This window comes from Lactuca saligna, chromosome 7 (genome assembly GCF_052625555.1).
Source record: "Lactuca saligna cultivar CGN05327 chromosome 7, ASM5262555v1, whole genome shotgun sequence".
Lineage (NCBI taxonomy): Eukaryota > Viridiplantae > Streptophyta > Magnoliopsida > Asterales > Asteraceae > Lactuca > Lactuca saligna.
In genome coordinates, this window is record NC_136423.1 from 31,121,611 (window position 1) to 31,145,453 (window position 23,843).

Genomic DNA, 23,843 nt, shown 5'->3' on the forward strand with positions numbered 1-23,843 from the left:
ATCAGACAGAGTTCGGCATCGGGCCCCGCTCAGCATCGAGCGAAGTTCGGTATACATATGAACATATCAAAAAATACACATAAATACTTATATAACACAAACATCTAAATATTCCTCGGTCCCCGCCCGACATCGGACCGAAATTCGGAAGTATACAAACATTCCCCTGGCATTGCCTGGCATCAGACCATAATCCGGAAACATACAAAATTGACACATACAAGAATTACGAAGACATCAAGCATACAAACATTCCTCGGGCACCGCCCGACATCGGATCGAAATCCAAGAACATATAAACCTACATCGGGTATTGCGTGGCATCATACCTTAGCCCGGAACATACTAGCATACATATACGGGTAGGGGCGGAGCTTGAACGATTCATTTTGGGGGGGGGGGTGGCGAAAGTAGTAGAAAACTAAATTCAACGTTTTTACACATAAAATAACCATTTTTTCCAGCAATTAAACACCAAAAATACCTATAATTACGGTTCTTACACATAAAAAAAAACAAATTATTTTTCAGCAACTAAACACCAAAAATACCTAAAAGAAGAATTACAACTCAGCCTGACGACCATTAAGGTCTTTAAATTCATCAATTATTAATTTCATATCAATGTTTTCAGCAATTTCTCATTCTATGTAAACCACCAAGTTGTTTGCGAGAAAGTCATATGACATCTTATTGCGAAGGAGGTTCTTGAATATTTTCATTGCTGAAAAGCCCCTCTATGTTGATGCGGTAGAAACTGGAAGTGTTAAGATTAACCGAACCACTCTATCAAGCAAATAATATGTCTCACGTTTCTAAGTTTCTACAAGACCCTTCCACAGGTTAGCAATAGTTGATACACCACTTCGCTTGGGATTCTTTGTCATATCGATATTAAAAATATCTAGTCGATATCGTAATTGAATTCTCTCTTGCTCCGTAAAATCTTTAGGATAATACTTTTCAACGAGAAGACAAATATGATCAATGTTAATCACTTTAGGGTGTTCTTTTGAAACTAAAGTAGAACTAAGACTTAACAACTCCATCGCTTGATCATTGAATCTATTATTCAACTCCTGTAACTATTTGTCCAATATGGATGTAAGCAAATCTACTCGATAAAAATGTTCAAAGGTAACATGATTTTCGTTTTTTCGAGGCCGGTATCGAGTAGAAGTATATGGAGCTTTCATATCCGACATATCTATTTGATGTTTCTCACAAAATAACTTTCCCTGTGCAAATAAAGAATCCCATCCGTTGTTCCTGAAATCATTTAGACTCTCCTTTGTTGCTGAAACTAACTCCATGGCATTAAGAATATCTTGGTATTTCTTCTGTAGAACTTGAGAAAATATATCAGTTTTTCCCATTACTTCTTTCATCAAGTGAAGAATAAAAACAAACTCAAATGATTTCAGGAAACAGTAATTTGCATCAGCATCTTCGCGTTGAGAATAAGTAGTAGATACATCATCAATTATTCCCTGGAGAACAACACGATTACAATCAAACATGTTAAGCAAACTGCAAATTAAACGAAAATGAGAACCCCAACGTGTATCACCAGCTCTTCTTAATGTCCCAACTTGATTCAATCCTTTACCTGATTCGATTTCACCAAGTTCCAATAAATGTTCAATCTCAGTTGTCTTTTCCTTTTGTAACTCATCATGTCGTTTACTAGAAGCACAAACTACATTAATTATAAAATTAAGTTTGTAAAAAATTGGTGTATAGGAATAATTTCCCTTGAAGCAGCCACCAATGCTAGTTGTAATCTATGAGCGAAGCAGTGAACATAATACGCATAAGGACAATCCTTAAGAACAAGTGCCTGCAATCCATTCCATTTCCTTCTCATATTAGTAGCACCATCATAACCTTGGCCATAGATTTAGGCCATAGATTTTACTAACATCAAACAAATAGTTCAAAAGTTGGGAATACATATTTGTTTTCAAGGTTAATGATAAGGTGTACCTAACATGAACCAAATCCAAGAATCTTTTCCATATGATCCCTTCTGCATCAACAAATCTCAAAACTATGGTCATTTGCTCTTTTTTAGACTCATCTCGTGACTCATCAACCATGACACAAAAGTATGAATCCCCGAATTCACTACGAATATGCTTTCGAACTTTATTTGCAATAATACTAAGAATTTCTTTTTGAATATCTCCAGAAGTATACTTTGAATTATAAGGAGCATTCTCTAATATAACATTTGCAACTTCATCATTATAAGATGCTAGAAGTTTTAGTAGTTGAAGAAAATCACCTCGATTTTTGGAATTAGGCGTTTCATCATGGCCTCGTAAAGCACAAGCTTGGAATGTCAACTAACGAACTGTGTCAATTAAAGCTTTTAATCGTAAACGATTCTTTAGTATTTGTGCTTCATTTTGCTTCACTATGATATTTTCAATGTGTGTTGTTTGATTCATCAAGTTTTCAGCAAATGTAACCACATTTATATGTTGTGAACAACCTAAGTGCTTCAAGAATGCACACTTTTTCCCATCATTAACTTTTTTCCAATTGTCAAATCCTTTAACAGTAAATACATCGTAACCATTGCACACACTTGGCTTATCATTAAATATATAACAAATAAAACAATAATAAGCATGTGTTGTTGGAGAATACTCTAACCAATTAGGGAAAATGTTGAACCAAGAATATTGGAATCTACGAGGATGTTTCTTTGAACCTTTAGCATGATATTCTTGAAGACGTATTTGGAAAGGTCCTAAAGTCATATATGCTCGTCTTACTTGTTCCCTTAAATTAACCAGATATTCCCACATCTGTTTTCGTTTAGTGGGATCTCTTTCTAGTTTTTTAAGATCCACTTCATTAGGATTTGATTGTGTAGCTTCAAAAATATCATTCTCTTGTTGATTTTCATGTTCTTGCGGTTGCGGCTCACTTGTTGAAGCTTTGTGACGTTTACTTTGTCGATTTTCATTATGAGTTTCTTCATCATCATTCTTTCTTTTGAAAAAAGAATCAATGGTTTTCATCTTTCCCATAAAATTGTAAGCTTTGTATGATTGTATCTATAAAAATCAAAATTGAAATCATAATATCATATTGCAAAATTTTGATTCAATTAACCAACAATGTTCCTAAATCCTACAAATTTTATTTATGAGAAATCATTTAACTAACAATGCTCCTAAATCCTAACAATCAAAAATCTAATCAATTAACTAACAATTACATGATATAATATAATTGAAAACAATCAAACATTGTTGATTTTGATTTAGAAAAAAATAATCAAACAGTTAAACATATATGAAATTAATCCTAAATCCTAACAATAAAAAATCTAATCGGTTAACTAACAATTACATGATATAACATAATTGAAAACAATGAAACATTGTTGATTTTGATTTAGAAAAAAATAATTAAACAATTAAAGATATATGAAATCAATCATTGATTCCAGCAGGGAAAGGGACGCATGGCAGTTAAACATAACTGAGATGAGAGATTATGATTTTTGCATGGTGAAGACAAAAAAAAAACCCTGATTAAGTAACAGGGGTGCAGGGCAGTAGGGGTGCAGCGATAGCAGATGGAGACTTCACTCTTCGGTGTGCAGCACAACAGGTCACAACAGCACAACAAGTCAGCAGTAGATTGACGATCCCTTCTTTTGTTTCATTCGAACTATTGGAAAGCATTGGGGGGGGGGGGGGCAGAACCCCTCCTGGCCCTATATAACCTTCTCCCATGTTTACGGGCCGATATTGGTGCCTACAATTCCAGTCCCTTAAGTTTAATTAATGTCTTTCAGTCACAAAACTAGTTCTTAATTAATTCTTGCCTAATATTAATTAAACAATATGATTTCTCCTTTAATATATTATTGACATAATATATTAATAAATCATAACTAATCCTCTTCCTCCATAAATCATCCTATCAAGTTGCTTTGGTAAAGGCAACCCAAAAGGACCATGCACAACCGGGTCAAGTACTTACCCAATATAGTTACGAGCTTAGACACTAATCCAACAAACATAACATAACGTAACATAACATAACATAACATAACATAACATAACAGAACATAACATAACATAACATGTATAGGTATCTTGGGGAAAACTTACTTGAGCTCGGTTGATTGCACGCATCACACTCCTTGTTCTTTATCAAAACTCTTTATTTTAATTTTTAGAAAATCAATTTCTTGTAAAAATCTTTCAAACCCCATATTTCAGTCCAGACACACCCGAGAGCGTGTTTGAATCCTCAAACCAGGGCTCTGATACCAACTTACAACATCCTAAAATTTAAGGCCAAAAATTTCATTTTTAATTAAGTTATTATAAAACCAACGATATAAAAAAACAATCATAATAACATCCCATGCAAAACCAAAATTTCAATAATCAAAACATGTTATCATAAAACAATATCAGAGTGTACTCTCAAAGATCTCATATGCAGAAAACATAGTGTGATGTGTTGCGATCATGTCGGCTCCTTCCCTTTTGCAAAAGAAGTACCAGAAACCAAAACTGAAAACAGTAAGCATGAAGCTTAGTGAGTTCCCCCATCATACCACATACCTTACAATAAACATACTGTCTAACATATCTGGGTACTGGACTACCCCTTCGGTCTCTTTCAACTGATAACTGCCTAGCATATCAGGGTGCTGCCCTACCCATTCGGTCTCTTTCAACTGATAACTTGCCTAGCATATCAGGGTGTTGTACTACCCCTTCGGTCCTTTATAACAGTACCTCGCCTAGCATATCAAGGTGCTGGCCTACCCCTTCGGTCCTTTCGACCGATACCTCGCCTAGCATATCAGGGTGCTGGCCTACCCCTTCGGTCCTTTCGACCAGTACTAGGGACTATTTCACCCCTACTTCTAGCACATAACATCCTAGTATATAAAAACATAAGTCATATACTGCCTAGCTTATCAAGGTGCTGGCATACCCCTTCGGTCCTTGCGATCGATACTGGGGCTTATCCTACCCCTCCTACCACTATCACATAATATCATAACATACTAGCACATAAAGTATAACATATAGTTGCATACTAGATAATTATCACAAATACAATCATCTCTCCTATACTCTTACTAATGGGCCGACATTGGTGCCTTCGACCCACTTCTACTGGAAGGTAACTCACCTCACATTACTGAAGTCCGCGGACAAAACTCAAGCTGCTGGATGATAGATTCCCGAACTGTAAACATCAAAATAACACCCAATTAATGATTGGGTTCCAACACGTAACCATAAGTCCATGCTTGGGGTAAAAGACTACTTTACCCCTAACTTAACTTTATTCAAACCAAAGGCCCAAAAGTCAACTATGAACCAAAGCCCAACATATGGCCCAATTGTCCAAATTAGGCCCACACCTTTACATGGTCTTACCCTAAGGCCCAACCATTTATTCCAGTCCAAACATTTGGCATTCTAATGGTCTAACACCTCATAATCATCAAGGCCCAATTATGGCCGACCTATGGCCCATCTTTCCAAATTGGGACCAAACCCTTCACATGGGCCTTACCCTAAATCCCATCCAAATATTCTAGTCCATATGCTTGTTCTTGGATGACCCATCAATAGCCCAATCACCAAAGCCCAAGCAAAATCATGGTTTTCATATAAAATGACGATTAGGGTTAAGTGTTTCTTACTTAACCCTTTAAGGACTTAATCCATTAAGTCCATCACTCTACAGTCTCTGCTAGATAAATCATACGGTGTCATCGGGTGTAATTCATAATTCAATTGCATTGGCCCAAAATGTGGGTCCTGATAAGTCCAAACCAACAAACCCAAAATTAGGGTTTCCAACCCAATCGCTTTCCAATTAGTCCATTTGTTAAGTTTTTAGGTTAATTAATTATTAATTAAGTTGGGCACCACCCACTACCACCTCAGGTAGTGGTGGTCAATGGCGGCTCACGGTGGTGGTTATGAATTTCTTGATAATTCTGATCACCAATTACAATAATACAACATAATATCCCAAAAATAAACACACTCAATAAGATACACACACATAGCCACTTATGGCGGCAGGCGGTGGTAGAGAATGGCAGTCACCACCTCATGGTGGTGGTGATGGCTTTTTGGCAATATCCGTCCAGCAAACACCACACACGATATACTCCAACAACAAAACACACACATACTCGCTTTGCTCGGAAATCTAAATGCAACCACCCACCTAGTGGTGCATGGTGACGGTAGCAGCAGCACTAGCGACAACAACAGTGGCTAATGACGGTCTTAGCGTGATACCAGCGACGTGAATGGTGGCAGAACATAATAAGAGGTGAGGTGTTTCCGGGAATGGCAGCAACATAGTAGAATACACGTACAAGCGACTCATATGCCAATACGTACCAAACAACCTTCCTGGGAGTGGTGCGTACAGACCGGGGCAGCGGGACCAAAATCTCACGAGCGGCGGCGGTCATGGCTGAGGTGCAGCAATAGGAGAAACATGGAAGGCAACGAGCAGGACCACAGTAAACGCATCAGTAACCGCAAACCATGAAGCCCCGACCACCTCGACTGCCCTACGTCGGGATTTCGTTTCATGTCTTCTGCGGTAGCATAACGGCGACGATGACCTTTTGATTGGTGGTTCTCCGACTTCAACAACGGTGGCGACGAAGGGTGCTCCGGCTTCAGCAGGTAAGGAAGCGATTGGAGGGAGTGGGTGGTATAAGGTGGTGACAGCTGAACATTGAGGTAGGGTTAGGGTTATGGGATGAGGGTGATAGTTATAATCCCCGACTCAAATTGAAACTTCCTCCCATGTTTACACAGTCAGTCCCTCCCTTCTCAAATATTTTTAAATTAGCTCCAATATTTACACTTCTATCCCCTCCTTCCAAATTCTTTTCAAATTAAATCCAATATTTATCAAATAATCCCCATCTTTAACAATTCCTTACAATTCAAGTCCCAATAATTACCATGCAGCCCATGTCTTCCTAAATATTTACAAACTGAATCTGGATTTTACCTTTTAGCCCCAGCCTTTAAAACTCCCTTCATAACAAGTCCAATATTTTACTAAACACCCCTAACTTCTGAAAATCTTTACAAAATACTCCCAGAATTACATTTTAACCCCGAAAATCCAAATTATATTATTTGACTCCCCAAAACCAACACCCTGCTAATTATTATGAACTATAGGACTACTATTCATTTATTAATCTTTATCGATATATTTATTTAATAAACGAGATGTTACAATGGCCCTCGCATCCGAGCCTTCTATCTCCTCCTCGGTTGGCCACTTCTTCTTCACATCTCTTTTCTAAGTCGACTTATGATCTGCAATCACCTCTTTATATTAACACTCTAGTCATCATTCTCTTCGGAATTAGCCCTGTTTGCCAAAACTCGAGCCCTATTTCTTTCTCATTTCCTTTCTTCGGACTCTTCTACTGCTAGTTCCATGATTTTTGTTGTCACCGCTCTTCTCTTCTTCTACAACATAACCACCTCTAGATGTCGCTTCTTCGCTTTTCTTCTCCGACAAGCAGTAGTTGTTAGCCACCATCGTTAGAGTTCTTATTCTGTCGTTGCCGCTCTATTCATCTAGTTTTTATGTTTCGTTCTTTTTTACTTGTTGTGAGACACATGTATTACATAAGTTAATTTTTTAAAAAAAATGTTAAATATGAAGTTCAAAATATTTGAGAACTTTAAAATTATAAGAAAATAAGAAAAATAATGATTTATTATAATGAAAATATTTTTTATCTTTTAAATATAAACAAATAATTTAAATAATGAAAAGAAACTAATAAGCTTTACTATTGAGAATTTTGAAATTAAAATGTATGTTTATTAATGAAATTAATATTCATTTATTACTATATTTATTGCAATTATTATATAAAAATATTATGTGGAATTTAATAAAATAGAAATCCAATAAAATGACATGTGAAAAATAATTAATTTAAAATAACCACAAAATAACATTTGAAAAAATGTATGAAAATGTGACAAATGTTAAAGAAACCATTATTTAATAGAGAAGATTTTTCCAGTTTAATCGTCTCCTCCTCCCGGTCAAACTGTGGGGGATGTTAGTGATTAAGGTTTAGGCCCAAACTCTTTAGGGTTGAGAATTATTTATATATTATGTAAGTGTCTTTTGAATAATCAAACTGTGTCATTTCCCGAAATTCATAAATATACGTTGCTAATTACCAAAGGGCTTGTAGCCCAGCGGAATCAGGTGGTGTTCTCCCTCTTTGAGGTCGAGGGTTCAAGTCTCGTCGTGGATATAGGTGGAATATGTGTTGTTAGTTTAGGAGTAGATTGAATTTGTCGGTTCAAAAAAAACGTTGCCAGTTAAAAAAGGAAAATGTATTTATGTTTTTTCTTTTCTGTTTTTTTAGAAGGGCAAAAATGCCCTTCGATTTTGAAGATAGATTAGTTTATAGTTCACCATGTTGAAATATGCACATAAGGTTAAGAAGGTGGATTGTCAAGGAAGACTTTATGGTTGCATAGATACCCATACATATTAATACTATTATGATATCTTTACTTATGACTGTAAAATATACAACATATTATAATGACAGTTTTGACTCAATTAGGTATAAGATGATTTTTTTTTTATCTAACTATGAAATAAGTTATATGGGTTGATTTTTACGTACCACTATAAAATATAATCCAACATATTATACCTTCCTGTAACTGTTTTTAACTAGAAAATATATATAATAATCTGATTTTTTTAATTATAATTAACATATTAATTAATTATTTTTTTAAAAACTAGGATCAACTAATCAACCCATAAACACACCCGTTTGTTCCACATATTTTACGACCAAGTGGTATGATGAATTTCATTAATTTTATCCTTAAAACACTTTATATAAATAAAGATAAATTCTAAAAAACAAAAAGGAAAATCCCACAAAAGATAGTACAAGATCCCTGGAGTTCTAAAGTGAGATTTTCCATTTAGATGTAATACATGTGTGTAACTTGTGCTTCATATTATAAGTGATATTTTCTTGATTCTTTAACCCATTCATTTATGCAAGTCATAGATCCTCATGTCTTCCCAAAATCATTTGTCCCTTAGATTTAGTGTCTACATATCTTATATTTTATCTAATTAATTCCAAGTAACCTATTTTTAATTTTTAATTGTGTATGGCTTTAATATCAACCAACAAAACTACAAAATATTACGATTCCCACCAACCACCTTCATAGCTAATATGGAAAGTTAAATCATAATTATCATATATGTTTCCAGATAGATTACCATCCTATTATCATTATGACAGCCAATGAAATTATGGGTGGGAAAGATTGGTAGAAACTCTATAGTGGAATCAATTATTTGTTTAAATAAGTACCATTTAAAATAAATTTATCCTTTCCGAGTTAAAATTCTTAGGAATCTATAAGCTCTGACTTTGAACTCATTTTAGCATACAATTCAACAAACTACCATAGCTACGTTAACAACCAGATAGTTCCAATTTGTTATATAGAATATATATAAAATATAATAAAGCAAAAAGGAGTTTCATGTGAGTGAATAGTAAATGATGTAAATTGCAAGCTTTTATGGGGCTCAAAATTTTTGGATTATCAAACATGAATACAAAATAAACAAGCATCTTTAAATATGGGGGTTGGCTCACTTTAATGAGGAATTTCAGTTTCTCTCACTTGAATGCTTAACTTTTTGGCTGCATTTTCCATGACAAATAGTTCCATGGTAACCATCATTCGGACCCTTTTTCATATGAAATGATACATATCTTTTTCTTTCTTTTTTCGAGCTCAATTTTCGAGAGTCATCCTCATAAGGTTATATTCTTCTAGTGTCGTTTTTGTGGAATCAACTTGTAAATTTAGAAATATTGAAGTGGGTTAAACAAAGTTTCTGGTAAACAGTTAAACCACAAACTCTAACTTGTATGATGATTAACTAAATAAAATGATCGATAGCCCAAGTCGAACTCTTCGGAGGCGGGATGAAAGTAAAAACGATAGGATGAATAAGAGATCCCAAATATATAATTCTTTATTAATTTCAAGATCATTAATTAATAAAGCTTTCATACTTCTTTTGTATATGGGGACTAAACGTCACATGTTTTGCGAAAATTCAAATAATTAAAATTGATGATTAAGATTTTTATTTTTATAATGGAATGAAACTAAAAATTGAGGTCAAATTTAAATTAAATTTAATGATACTTATCACCATCTAAAATAGTAGGAGGATATTAGGAACAAAAGGTAATATATATATATATATATATATATATATATATATATATATATATATATATATATATATATATATATATATATATATATATATTTTGTTTCCTTGTTATTTCAAATAAACGAAGTTATTTGGAGATAAATTATACTTTTCTTATGTGAATGCCATTTAAACCTTTTCGGCTTTTCCCAATATGCACCAACAAAACTTACTGTATTGTATAAGTTGGTAAAGAAGGTAACAATATAAGATACATACGTATCTACACTCCAAAAGAAAATTAGCAATTAAAACATGGACCAAACTTATTGTTATTTTCAAGAAAGTTGTCTGTACATATTAAAAGGATGGTGGACCCTTTAAAAATTCCAACTGTAGGACCATAATTTGTTCCAATTTTGATGACATGTCCTACATGTCTGGTCCATTTAGGCAAAAGCAACCTTTAAAATATCGATTGTGTCATTTTCACTTTCCAAATCATACAACTATTAATCAAATAACTAAAGTATTTTGATTTAAAAATGAAGTATATTACGTCCTACAAATTTATTGTTTCTCAAATAAAATAACATCAATATGTTAATATCCAATATATTTTCATTAAATATGTAAGTGAAGAAGTTTCATACCTTTCCTTAATGCAAGATCTTGCCTCTCATATAATAAACAACAAAATGCATTGACAAACATCAAGACATGTTCAACTAATCATAACCCTTTTAGATCGAACATGATAGACAGATGCCAAAACAATTATTCTTTAAGATATATTATTTGTTTCTTTAAAAACGGCGAAAATAGATGGTCCTCTTGTTGAAATAGAGTACTAGTTCACAAATAAACAAAATCTTGGTGAAAAGAAAACTAAATATTCCAATTCTTATTTGTTTTTTCAAGTTGGAAGCACATTAAAACAAGGAATATAATTTTATGTCTAAGACACTCAACTTAAGCTTTTGGAGATGCATGTATTAGCTACAATTTTGCTTTTAAAGTATTGTGGTATTATATAGACGTGTGTCAATCTTAGTAGTTAATACAACGCCTTTAACATTCATGCTTATGATTTGACTTTTATTGATTATACGTAATCCATATATGGAATTATTGAATGCGTGAGCAAACAATGATGTCTAACTCACTTCATGTAAGATAAAATCTAGTATATACACGATTTTAGCTTTGTACTTTTATCTTCTTATTCATTATACTTTGAAATTATAACCCGATAATAAACAGAAAATTAATGTGTATTTAGATGACATGTTTTCTTATAATTCAATTTTTCAGAGAGCAATATTATAATACAAATAAATAAAAATAGAATACTATTATACACCACTAGATGAAAATATATTGGTATTAGTAAATGAAAGTAGAATGTTATTATAAACAAAACAACTAAATATATACTTCTTAAGAATCATACCTAACTTTTTACACCAAGTGTCTAAATACTACTTTTTTCAAGTTAGTACATGATGGCACCCTTTCCTTTGACATCTTTCAAGTTAGTACATGATGGTACCCTTTCCTTTGACCTCTATCTATGTATCCATCTCATTCAATTCAACCACCATGTATAAGGCTACATCATGCATCTCCAGAGATTATTCTTATACATTCTATAGTCCATTTAGTCAAATAGACTCTAAGACCACTTCTCATAGACAAATTTGGAAGATAGAAATGCAAAACAAAATTCCTAATACCAACGGATAATCAATACTAGACTGAAAAGTAAATAGTATATAAGTAGATACATAAAGTATGTAAAAAAATACTGTAAAATGCAACATACACAATTCAAGATTCTTTATTAGTAATATGAACATAAGGTTTCTCGACTTGCCACTATTTTGTGGACCCAAAACTATCGACTCATAAATATTTATGTTTACTTGTAAAGTTATGACATCCTCACGTTGTTATTCTTTGAACAACAATCGTACGTTTTATATCAATAGTTGTTTGTTCCTTTTCGTACAACGTGTTATAATATGATTCGGTTATAGTATATAAATGACAAAGGTGGATATTATCGATTCCTTGTGTCCCCTTGAATGTCTCTATGACAAGTCTAAGCAAACTAACAACGAACACACAATGTGTTTTTGACATTCGTATACCTTTGTCGCGGGAATCAATTTACGGAGAAATAATAAATCATGAGCATAAAAAGTGGTAAAAGATCGAATTCGTTGTATGACTATTTCCAGCCTAGTGTTAAAACTAAATGTCGCGATAATCAATTTTGATGTAAAGTTACAACTTAACACAAATTGTTTTGTGAATAGTATAACATTAAATTTAATATCACATAGTTCTTGAAGGTGAAACATAATATTAAATCTTTTACTAAAATTGGTACAACTCCGAATTAATTCAACCTATACAGTTTATCATCTTATAATAATTTCTACATTTAATATCGTTACTTACGATATACAATATTATAAAAATATTGAAAAATTCACTACTCGTTAATAATTGGTACACAAATTTTATTAAGTTATAAAAAACCAATAACTATCAAATTTACTTTCAAAATATATATAAAAAATAGAAAAATATATAAAATATTGTTTTTAGTGCTAAAAGTTTATACATAAATATCTCATTCAAGTAAAACTGTGTATTTTTTTTACTACATTTGTTTTTTCAAAGTAAATAAAGTTGAAAACCATTAATTTTTCTTTTAACAGCAAAGATATTATTAAAACAAACAAAAATGTAACAAGATGCTAGAACACAGAATTACAAGGCCATGTAGATTTGCTTTATGCTTAATCCGATTATACTCTAATTAAACGAAATACTCTAAATGTCATCCGCCAGTCTTATAAGGGTAATCTTAACTTTCTTGAACGTAAGCGGGTTTTTCTCGCCTTCGAAAATAACTAAAGAGAATTATTATATATTAAGGAACACCTTATATAATTATTTGATGATTAAAACCAAAAATGAATCAATCAAACAATTTTATAACTTCAAATGATGTTAATCTGATTGAAAAGTAAATGCTTTTCTTTTCATTTGTAGTTTCTAGGAAGCCCTCCCTTTGAAATTTCTGATGTTTATAGCGTAGGTTAGGCCTAGAGAGGAAGCATAAGAAGCAACACTCTTCTCATTTGCCACGTGCGAAGCTGCTACCGGAACTCACGTGCCACGAAGCCTCCTTCTACGTCACTAATCGGGCTTCAGCACGTGCGACCACTGTTACCCCTCACGTGTCACATTAATCTCCGGTCCATAAAACTGAAAAAAGTAAACCATAAACGCCACCTTCCACAGCCTCTCTCTCTCTCTCTCTCTCTCTCTCTCTCTCTCTGCAAGAAATTTAACCCTCCGCCGTACGTCGTCGTTTTAAATATCGCCAACAACCCTCCTCCGTATCTACACCGCCCTGCTCCTCCTCCTCCTCCGAACTGTACGGAAGCCTTGTCTTTTTCATTTATTGGCGGATTAGTGGTCTGAAATCTATAGCCCACGTCCACCTTCTAGCTAATTCTTCGAGCATTGTAGGTTTCCCGGTGGTTGTTGTGTGTTTAACATATTTGAAGGATAATGTTAGAGTTTCCGAGGGATCAGTCAGAAGGTCTAGGAGAAGAAACGGTTTCTGAAGCGGTGAATTCAAGTCAAAGCTCGATGAGTAGTGATAGTTGTACTAGTTTTAGTCGTTTGTCATTTGATGCGTTGGAGCTTCTTCCACCAACACGACCACTGTACTCTCCGGAAAATATGATAATGAAGCCGCATAGGTCTTCGGAGTCGTCGTGGCAAGCGATTCGGACGGTGGCGTTGAAGAGGAGTAGTAGTGAAGGATTTGGTGGCGTCGATGGAGGAAGCAGTTTGAATTTTAGAGACTTCAGTCTTGTTCGTCAGATCGGAAGTGGTGACATCGGGAAAGTGTACCTGTGTCGGTTGAGAAACGAAGATGTAGAAGAAAGCCGGTGCTATTTCGCCATGAAGGTGGTGGATAGGGAAGTGTTAGCTCTGAAGAAGAAGATTCAGAGAGCAGCAACTGAGAAGAAAATCTTAAACATGCTTGATCATCCGTTCTTACCGTCTCTCTACGCTCAGTTTGAAGCTTCTCATTTCTCATGCGTCGTCATGGAATACTGTTCCGGCGGCGATTTACATTCCCTCCGCCATAAACAACCGCGCAAACGGTTCTCTCTCTCAGCCGCAAGGTACCTACCTTAAATTTAATTAACCTTAACTTCTCTTCTGTCGTTTTTTTGCTTGTTTCTGTATGCCTTATCCTGATTTGTACGCTGGAAATTTGAAAACAACTTTTGGACTCTACCGATTTTTCTATGATAGTTCCAGACTTTTTTGACTTTTTACCTGCAAATTGCCATTAATGGACCTCTCTTTGGTTAGCTTTCAAATCGAAGTTACCTTGAATATTGATTTGTTTATTGCATTGATTCCCGAGAAACAAATTGATCGAGATTTTGATTATATTTTTGGTAATCCAGGTTTTATGCTGCTGAGGTTTTGGTAGCTCTAGAGTATCTGCACATGCTCGGAATCATCTACAGAGACCTAAAGCCTGAAAATGTGTTGGTCAGATCAGATGGTCACATCATGCTCACTGATTTTGACCTCTCTCTATGCTCTGACGCAATCCCTGCCGTTCAATCTCAATCACTTTCTTCATCACCGGATCCACCTTCTTCATCCTCGCCGGCGGTTTCACGTCCGTCGTCTCATCCTTTCTCTTGTCTCCCTAGTCAACTCTTCCGATCGAAGAAAATCCAGTCCTTCTCCTCCACCAAACGCTTGTTCGTGGCGGAACCGGTGGACGCTAGATCCTGTTCCTTCGTCGGCACTCACGAGTACGTCGCTCCGGAAGTCGCTTCCGGCCAGTCCCACGGCAATGCCGTCGACTGGTGGGCGCTCGGGATCTTCATCTACGAAATGGTCTACGGTTGTACGCCGTTTGCGGGTGTAACAAACGAAGCTACGCTGCGTAGCATCGTGAAAAAGCCTCTCCAGTTTCCAACTGTCTCGCCGATTTCTTCGCGCGAAACCCAAGCGCGTGACCTGATATCCAGATTGCTGGATAAGAATCCGGAAAGCCGATTCGGGTCGAAACGTGGTGCGGCTGATATCAAGACCCATCCGTTTTTTAACGGGTTGAACTTTGCACTTATCCGGTCAGCGACACCACCGGTGATCCCAAGACAAAAGACGGCCGCAACGTCGACGAGGTACTTTGGTGGGCCAACGTCGTCGTTTGATTTCTTCTGAATAGATTTTTAGGTGAAATTACTAATGAGGACATGTAAATATACGTATAACTTTCTATAAATACGATACGCCTAGCTATATTTTTGGTAATCAAGAATGGATTATATCCCCCCTTAATTTTTAGTATAAATTTAGATGTTTATTGTTGGAACTTGGAAGTCTTTTAAATTTAGGGTGGAAGACGAATTAGACTTTATAGTTTGCTTCCTCATTTTTTTTAGCGTAATGTTTTATTTGGAACTGTTTTTCGTGTGCGAGGTGGATAGGCAATTAGGGGTGGTAAATCAGGCTGTTATGTCGGTTTTTCAGTCTAATAAAACATGACATGACAATGTTTTATGTAAAACGAACACGATATCACAAAAACGATATGACAAAGATGACATTAAATAACAATTGAAAAACAATAAATACGACCATTACAATACAATATATACATGAGATTAAAAAAAAAATTGTTGGCCAATATAAGAAGTTTGAAGAAATCTGTAAAAATATATCGCCGAATTGTATGTTAATAAATATTCTATCAAAGCTTCACAATGCCCACAATAGGGCATGATTCGAACCAATGAACAATATTTACTGAGTTTTACTGTATGTAGCAAGTAGGGACTATTTCGATTGAAATCGTTGAACTTTAATTTTTTGCTATTTTAATTAGTTAAATTTTTAATATTAATAAAAAAATTTAATTATAATATTTGATATTAAATATTACATTTTAATTAAAATATAATTTTTTTTTGTATTTTTAACTATTTAGGCCACAATTTGCCACCATTGATATAGCTCGCACCGTCCTTGACGTGAGGTACAAATCATGCTTGACTACAATTAGGTCTGTCAAATCGGGCCGTCGTGTCGTGTTTTTGTCTGACACGACACGACAATGTTTTTTGTAACACGAACACGACACGATGTCGTGTTTTTTTTCACTAACACGAAAACGAACCAATTAAAAAACGACAACACGACACGACACGACAAAGATAATATTACATAACTATTATTTTATTTAATTCATATTTAATCATATATAACACGATAAAAACGAAAAATACGAAAACACGACAAGTACATGCTCAATCGTGTCAATTTCGTGTGGATTTGTAAACACGAACACGACACGACACGACATCGTGTTTTTTAAACTTGACACGAACACGACACGAAAACGAATTCGAATTTTGATTTCGTCCCGATTTCGTTTCGTGTCGTGTCATAAATTGACACCCCTAACTACAATCTCTCTCTCTCTCTCTCTCTCTCTCTCTCTCTCTCTCTCTCTCTCTCTCTCTCTCTCTCTCTCTCTCTCTCTCTCTCTCTCTCTCTCTCTCCACACCGTTTTTTGTTATCTACTATTATGTGTTTGTGGCATCAAACAAATGTCATCACTACTATCCTATGTGGAGTTGAGATGGAGGGAGTGTTTTTGTTATGGTAAAACCATGGCAACACTTCTTTTTAGCCTAAGAAAGTTTCTATCTTTCATGTTTTATGAAGAATGAAGGCTAAAAAAGTGATATTTTTTTAGTTTTGTAGTGTACTATTATAATTAAAAAAATTTATGTTCGTGTAAACATGAAAACCTTAGATGAAGTGGGTATAGATGATAACTTAAAACAAATTTATATATATTTTTTAAATAACATAAATGTTCAATACATATCGATTGAAGGCAAACGGGCAATAAGCTGCGCCGTTAGCTTTTTCTGGATGGTAACACTAATTTTTTTGAGAATAATATTTGTGAATCTAGATGATAATAGATTGATTAATTGTAGAAAAATCAAAATGGGGAATGAGTATAGAGGGTTTAAGTTAATAAGTTTTGTTTGATAAAGTTAATAGAAAGTTGACATGGCAAAAAAAAATACGCATGGTGTCGATGGTTGTGAATGCTCTAAGTGACTTTACCTGAATGACAACATTCAATTGATGTTATTTATTGCAATTACTTGAGGTCTATCTAAATTAAGAAAAATCCCAAGAAAATATCATCAATTTTAGTTAAAAGCAACACATCGCAATATTAGGTATTTGAATGACAAACATGAAAATAAAAATGCCAAGAAAAATAAAAAAGAAAACAGATGTGTATGGTTTACATGATTAGACTAATAATTCTACGATCGGAAATGAATAAATAGATTTATTGTTGATATATATTGTTGTAAAAATCTCGATTAGGTCCCGATTAATCCTTAGACGCTACTCGACCGATTAGAAGGCGCCTAACGATGAATCTTTGCATACATAATGAGTGAAACATTATAAAAAGATGAAATTTTAATATTTTGAAGAAGTTTTATATCAATGGAAACTATTTGAGGCATGATTAGTGTTGTATTCATCATATTAACCTATTTTGTTATCATATTAGTGGTATTTACAAACTTTGATATGAGATTAGTCATATTTAGATTTTTAAAATTCAAAAAATTTGCAATTAATGGTCTCCGATTAATCTCTTGACCTCAGTCCACCGACTAGCTAACGTCGAACGTTTTTTACAACCTTATATATATATATATATATATATATATATATATATATATATATATATATATATATATATATATATATATATATATGAAGACAAATACAACCATGTCTATACTTTTTGGGACTGAAAGATAGTATCACCCATGATTTGATATTAATATAATTCACCAATACCATTTTGGATACGCGGAACCCTTACGAGTGTCCACAACTCAACAATCTCTCTTTTGGAGGACGATCAGTAAATAAATCGTCTTCTAAGATTTGCACTCCTCATTTAACTTAAAATTAAGTAACATATTCCCTTTACTCCACCCACCCTCTCGTTAATTATTGTCACCATCTTGGTAAACATATATGTTGGATTATCCAATCTTGATTTTCCTCAGGGACAACATACCCTCATTAATTAGATATTTGATGAAATAGTATCTCATTAGGATGTGTTCATGTAACACCTAGTAATAGTGATGTCCTAATTTCTAGTCGTTGGGCCATAATTTGATCAAGTGATGGTATTTGGCTTCAAAGGAATATGTTTTAGGCCCTTTTCGGATATGGCAATGACGGATTAAGTGATTAAAGCCATCGATTTGTGCATTGAAGCAAAGGGTAAATTTGGGAAGGTGATATATCGGGCTTTTTGCATGAATTAAGGATTTTAGTAACTAGATAAGAATGTGGGGCTCGTCGATACCTTTCCATGCATATAAAGAACGCCGAAAACGTAGTTGAAACGAAGAAGTTATGGTTGTTTGAAGTTGAATTGGAAGTTTGGGATTTTGCCCTACGTAGGGCGTATCTTGCTAAATGCTGATTGCGTTTCTAATGGGCTATGCATGGCGTAACTTATGTTACGCAGGGAGTAACTGTTGTTACCCAAAACCCTAATCCTAAGGTTTTTGGCCCTATTTAAGGGCTCTAACTTCTTGGAACCATTCCTATTACCAGCCTCCATTACCTCAAACCATTCCTTTGAAACCCTAACCAACAATTGTGAGTTTTGGAAGCATTATTGTGATTTTTGGGTGCATTCTTGAAGAAGGAGTCCATAGGAGAAGTAAGTGTGAGCTCCAAACTTTGTAGATCCAGAATTTCCACTTCATCACCTACCTCAGAAAAGTATAAAGCTTGCATCTTGATGTTCCTTTTGTTAGATCTAATTAGTTCATGGGTTTTATGTTTTCGTCCTATAATCTTGGTCATTGTGAGTATGGGTTACTCCAAACCATTTGAATGCCTCATTATGATGTATTTGAGGATATAGAGTCATAAAATGAGAGCTTGGACACTCTCATCCATCCATGCATGATTCATTGAGCAATATATAACTTTATGGACCTAGGTATTGGTTTTGTTCTACGCAGGGCGTAAGTCAACTAAGGGTTGACCATTGACTTTGGGCCACTTTGACATTTGGTGTAACGTCCCAAAAATTTCATTTTTAATTTAATAAAACCAATATCCTAAAAACATCATCATAAAAATCCAGATAAAACAAATATATTAATCATCATATCATATTAGAGTAAATCACCAATTGCAAAATCGAGTGGTATGTGCGCTGCAATCATCCCCAACTCTTCCCCTTGGAACTAGAAGTCCCTAAAACATAAACTGAAAACTATAAGCACAAAGCTTAGTGAGTTCCCTAGAATACCACATACCATACATACATAAATAAACACATAATAGGCTCCATTTGTCATCGGGCCCCTCTCGGTATACAGATATGTTAGTTATCGGGCCTCGCTCGACATACATATAAACAGATAAACATATAAACATATAAACACATAACACAAGTAATAATCATGAATATATATCATACAAATGGTCATCTGGCACCACCCGATAAGCATACGAACACATAACATATGCAAGAGTCATGCAAACATCTAGCATCCTAACATAACAAATCATGGATTGGAATTGGTGCCTTCGACCAGCTACTCATAATGAGGAAACTCACCTCGCACTGTTGAATCCCACTGATAAATCTTTGGTTGCTGTCTAGCTAAAAATATGCGCGCTATAATTACAAAGCACCATCCAAATAATAATTGGATCCCAACTCACCCTAAGAGTCCAACTTAGGGTAAAAGATCTCTTTAGCCTTCCTTATAATTGGCCCAAGGCCCAAGCCCAACTTGTTCGATAAGGTGTCTAAATCCATAACTATTTCTGGTATGTACTTGACCCGACCCGGCATGGTCCATTTGGGTTGCATGGCACCATGCAATTGGATGGACTAAATGAGAGAAATAACACTTGTGGTTATTAATATATTATAAGTTCTAATATATTAATAATATTATTTAATTAGTTTGATCATGAATTAATTTAGAATTAATTAAGTGATCAAAAGATAACTAATTAAACATATGGGTTGATTATGTAAATCATCCGTATCTTGTATAGTGGGCTAAGAGGCTCCATGGATAATCAAGTTGGGTTAAACCCATTGGATGCTCTATGGAGGCTCCATGGGAGTTACAAACCCATGGGTCATGGAAATGAAGAGTCATGACACATTAGGGTTTACATGGTGTAACCCTAGATGTGTCAACACTATATAAAGTTCATGTTTCTCCCAAAATCGGCCATGCATGCATACTTGAGGGCTAGAGCCGATTTTTGAGTGTTATACTTTCTCTCCAAGTTTACTCCATAGCATTTGGTGTTATGTGAAGCATTTGAGGCATCACACTTGGGGTGCTAGGCTCACAAGGTTTCAAGGATCAAAATCAACAACAAGGTATGCAGTTCTATCTTTTATTCAAGTTAAAATTGTTCCCCATGTATGCTAGATAGGATCATAACCTTGGAAATCAACTTTGCATGATAATTAGACAAACATAGATCCAAGGTTATTAGGTTTGTATGTACACTTAGGAAGTGTTAGAATGCTCAAAACCCATCACAACTATCCAAAGGTCCAAATCCTAGAATAATAACCTAAGGCACAACTATGGCCCAATTTTCCAAATTGGGCCCAAATCTCTTTCACGGGCCTTAAACCAAAAGTCCAAAAAAATATACAGCTCATTAACAAAATTCTGATGGCCCAACAGCTGAATCTTATCGTGAGGTCTCTGACGCTTGGCCTTAACTTTCCTGCAAGCCAGACACTACTCCACATACCAAGCCACATTCCGCTTCATGTAGGCCACCAATAATCAGGACGAAGATCCCTATACATCTTTATCGCCTGCGATGAATGGCGAACCTAGACTTGTGTGCCTCCTCCATCAAAACCTAATGTACACCACCCCAATACGGAACCCAAACCCGCCGATGCAGAGTTAACAACCCATAACTATCATAATTGAAGGAAGCCACCTGGCCCACAATACGTTCACTCTTTCGGTGCTCTTCCTTCATAGCCTCGACCTAAGCCTCATGAATCTGTCCCAAAAGTGGAGTAATCACAGTCATCCTCAAACATATGTATCTGATCGGAGCCACGACCTTCTTACGGTTGAGAGCATCGACCACCACATTGGGCTTCCCTGGGTGATAAATGAACTCATAATCATAATCCTCCATCACATCCAACCATCAACATTGCCTCATATTCAGATTTGGCTGATCCATCAAATACCTCAGACTCTTGTGATTCGTGTAAATAGTACAATGGACCCCATAGAGCTAATGCCGCCAAATCTTGAGGGCGAAAACCACAGCCCCCAACTCCAAATTATGTGTCAGATAATTTACCTCATGAGGCTTCAACTGCCTTGAAGCGTAAGCGATCACATGACCCCTCCGTATCAACATTACCCCCAAGCATGTGATCAATGCATCACAATAAACCTCAAAATCCTCAACACCCTCCGACAGGGTCAGAATTGGTGCCTCACACAACCACTGTCTCAAGGACTCAAAAACTACCTGCTGCTTAGGCCCCAACAAAATGTAACCATCTTCTTTATCAACCGAGTCAAAGGAACAACTATCTTAAGGAAATTCTGGATGAATCACCGATAGTAACCTGCTAAACCAAGGAAACTCCAAATCTCCAATGGAGACCTTGGAACCTCCCACTACATCACGGCCTCGACCTTGACTGTATCGACCAGAATACAATTCTGGTTGACAAGGTGCCCTAGAAAATCCACCTCGCGCAACCAAAACTCACACTTGGATAACTTTGCGAAAAGTTTCTCCCTCCTCAACATCTCCAACACTTCCCTCAAGTGATCCTCGTGTTTTTCCTGAGTCTGGGAGTAGACCAAGATATCATCAATAAACACAATCCTAGACCGATCCAGCATCGGCCTGCACACGCGGTTCATGAGATCCATGAACGCGGCTGGAGAATTGGTGAGCCCAAAAGGCATCACCGTGAACTCGTAATGACCATAATGAGTCCGGAAGGCTGTTTTCAGCAAATCCTCATCTCTAACCCTCATCTGATGATAACCTGATTCCAAATCAATATTAGAGAACCAATATGCACCCTGAAGGTGGTCAAAAAGATCATCAATCCTCGAGAATGGATAAAGGTTCTTCACTGTTACCTTAATAAGTTCCTTTTAGTCAATACACATACGATGAGACATGTCATTCTTCTTCACAAACAAGATCAGTGCCCCCCAGGAACCAGATCAATCCTAAACTCAAACTGCCTCTTCGGAGGCATCCCAGGCAAATCCTATGGAAACACATCCGGGTAATCCCACACAATAGGCACATCATCCATGGTCACCATACCCTTCTCCTAGGTATTCCTAACATATGCAAAAAATCCTGAACAACCCTACTGAATATAGTGTATGGCCCTCGCTGTTGAACACAAAATCGGCCTATGATGAGCTCTCTCTCCATGAACCACTAACTCTCCCCCACTTGGGGCTCGAACCTGAACTAATTGATGCTCACAATCAATCACCTCCCCATAAGGGCTAAACCAATCCATACCCACAATAACCTTGTCCCACACAAAGGAATTGGAACCAAATCGACCAGATATTGCTCACTGAATAACCGAAGAGTACAACCCTAACGAACCCTTGGAATCGAATAGATCTATCATCTACAATTTCGACACGTAGAGGACAATCTAGCTCCCTCAGAGCTCCATGGAACCTCTTTCTAAGTGCAAACGATACAAAGGATTGGGTAGCTCCCAAATCAAACAATACCAAAGCAAAAATATCATTCACGAGGAATGATCCTAAAATAAAACACATAAATATAAGCAGTCAAAAAAATATAAATAAAGAGATAAGGAGAAGATACATATCTGTCGTCACACCGGGAGCTGCACGAGCCTCCTCGGATATCAACTAAAAATCCTTGCTCTACACCACGGGTGCATCCGCTCGGCCCCGTCGGTCGTTAGTAATCCGAAGAGTTGTAGGAGTGGGTGCTGATATCAGTCAAAAAGAAGAAGAAGAGATCCACGGGTCAGGCTTATGGACTCTGGCCTATCTCAAGGCGTGCCTACTACTCCGGCTATCATAACTGTATAACCATTTAGTGAAGGCCCTAGTGCCATTTTTGAAACCGATGGCTCCTCTATACCACTAGGGTTCTCTTCCCCAGGGACAAATCTTGAAGAAGCTTCCATTCGTTTGGCTCAGTTTTTGGCTCAAGAGCAGACCGCTGCAACTGCTTCAAAGGCGAAAGGGATTGTTTTTAATGAAGGTCAGTCTAGAGATGAAGATTCTGTGATCGATGAACTTCATAAAAGAGTAAATGTGCTTGATCAGAAAAACATTGAACTCAGCATCCAGGTTGAAGATCTTCTAAGTGAAAATACA

At 35.8% G+C, this 23,843-nt stretch overlaps 2 protein-coding genes across 2 annotated transcripts; one reads left to right on the top strand and one right to left on the bottom strand.

Annotated features, from left to right (window-relative positions):
* Positions 1–1,085: 1,085 nt before the first annotated feature.
* LOC145006798 (uncharacterized) lies at positions 1,086–7,587 on the bottom strand. Its single transcript, XM_078965845.1, has 6 exons — positions 7,500–7,587; positions 3,181–3,194; positions 2,784–3,068; positions 2,354–2,597; positions 1,919–2,257; positions 1,086–1,699 (listed from the first exon to the last, which is right to left on the bottom strand). Exons 1-6 carry the CDS (start codon positions 7,585–7,587, stop codon positions 1,086–1,088), a joined length of 1,584 nt encoding a protein of 527 aa, XP_078821971.1.
* Positions 7,588–13,576: 5,989 nt separating this feature from the next.
* Positions 13,577–15,778, top strand: PID (Protein kinase superfamily protein). The gene is made up of 2 exons (XM_078963740.1): positions 13,577–14,501; positions 14,793–15,778. Exons 1-2 carry the CDS (start codon positions 13,876–13,878, stop codon positions 15,565–15,567), a joined length of 1,401 nt encoding a protein of 466 aa, XP_078819866.1. The 5' UTR covers positions 13,577–13,875; the 3' UTR covers positions 15,568–15,778.
* The last annotated feature ends 8,065 nt before the right edge of the window (positions 15,779–23,843 follow it).

Coding starts and splice junctions, on each gene's coding strand:
- LOC145006798 (XM_078965845.1), bottom strand. CDS start 7,587: ATGGTGGCTAACAACTACTGCTTGTCGGAGAAGAAAAGCGAAGAAGCG. Junction 2,258..2,353: donor AGCTTTAATTGACACAGTTC/GTTAGTTGACAT, acceptor TAAAACTTCTAG/CATCTTATAATGATGAAGTT. Junction 1,700..1,918: donor GAACTATTTGTTTGATGTTA/GTAAAATCTATG, acceptor TAATTAATGTAG/TTTGTGCTTCTAGTAAACGA.
- PID (XM_078963740.1), top strand. CDS start 13,876: ATGTTAGAGTTTCCGAGGGATCAGTCAGAAGGTCTAGGAGAAGAAACG. Junction 14,502..14,792: donor TTCTCTCTCTCAGCCGCAAG/GTACCTACCTTA, acceptor TTGGTAATCCAG/GTTTTATGCTGCTGAGGTTT.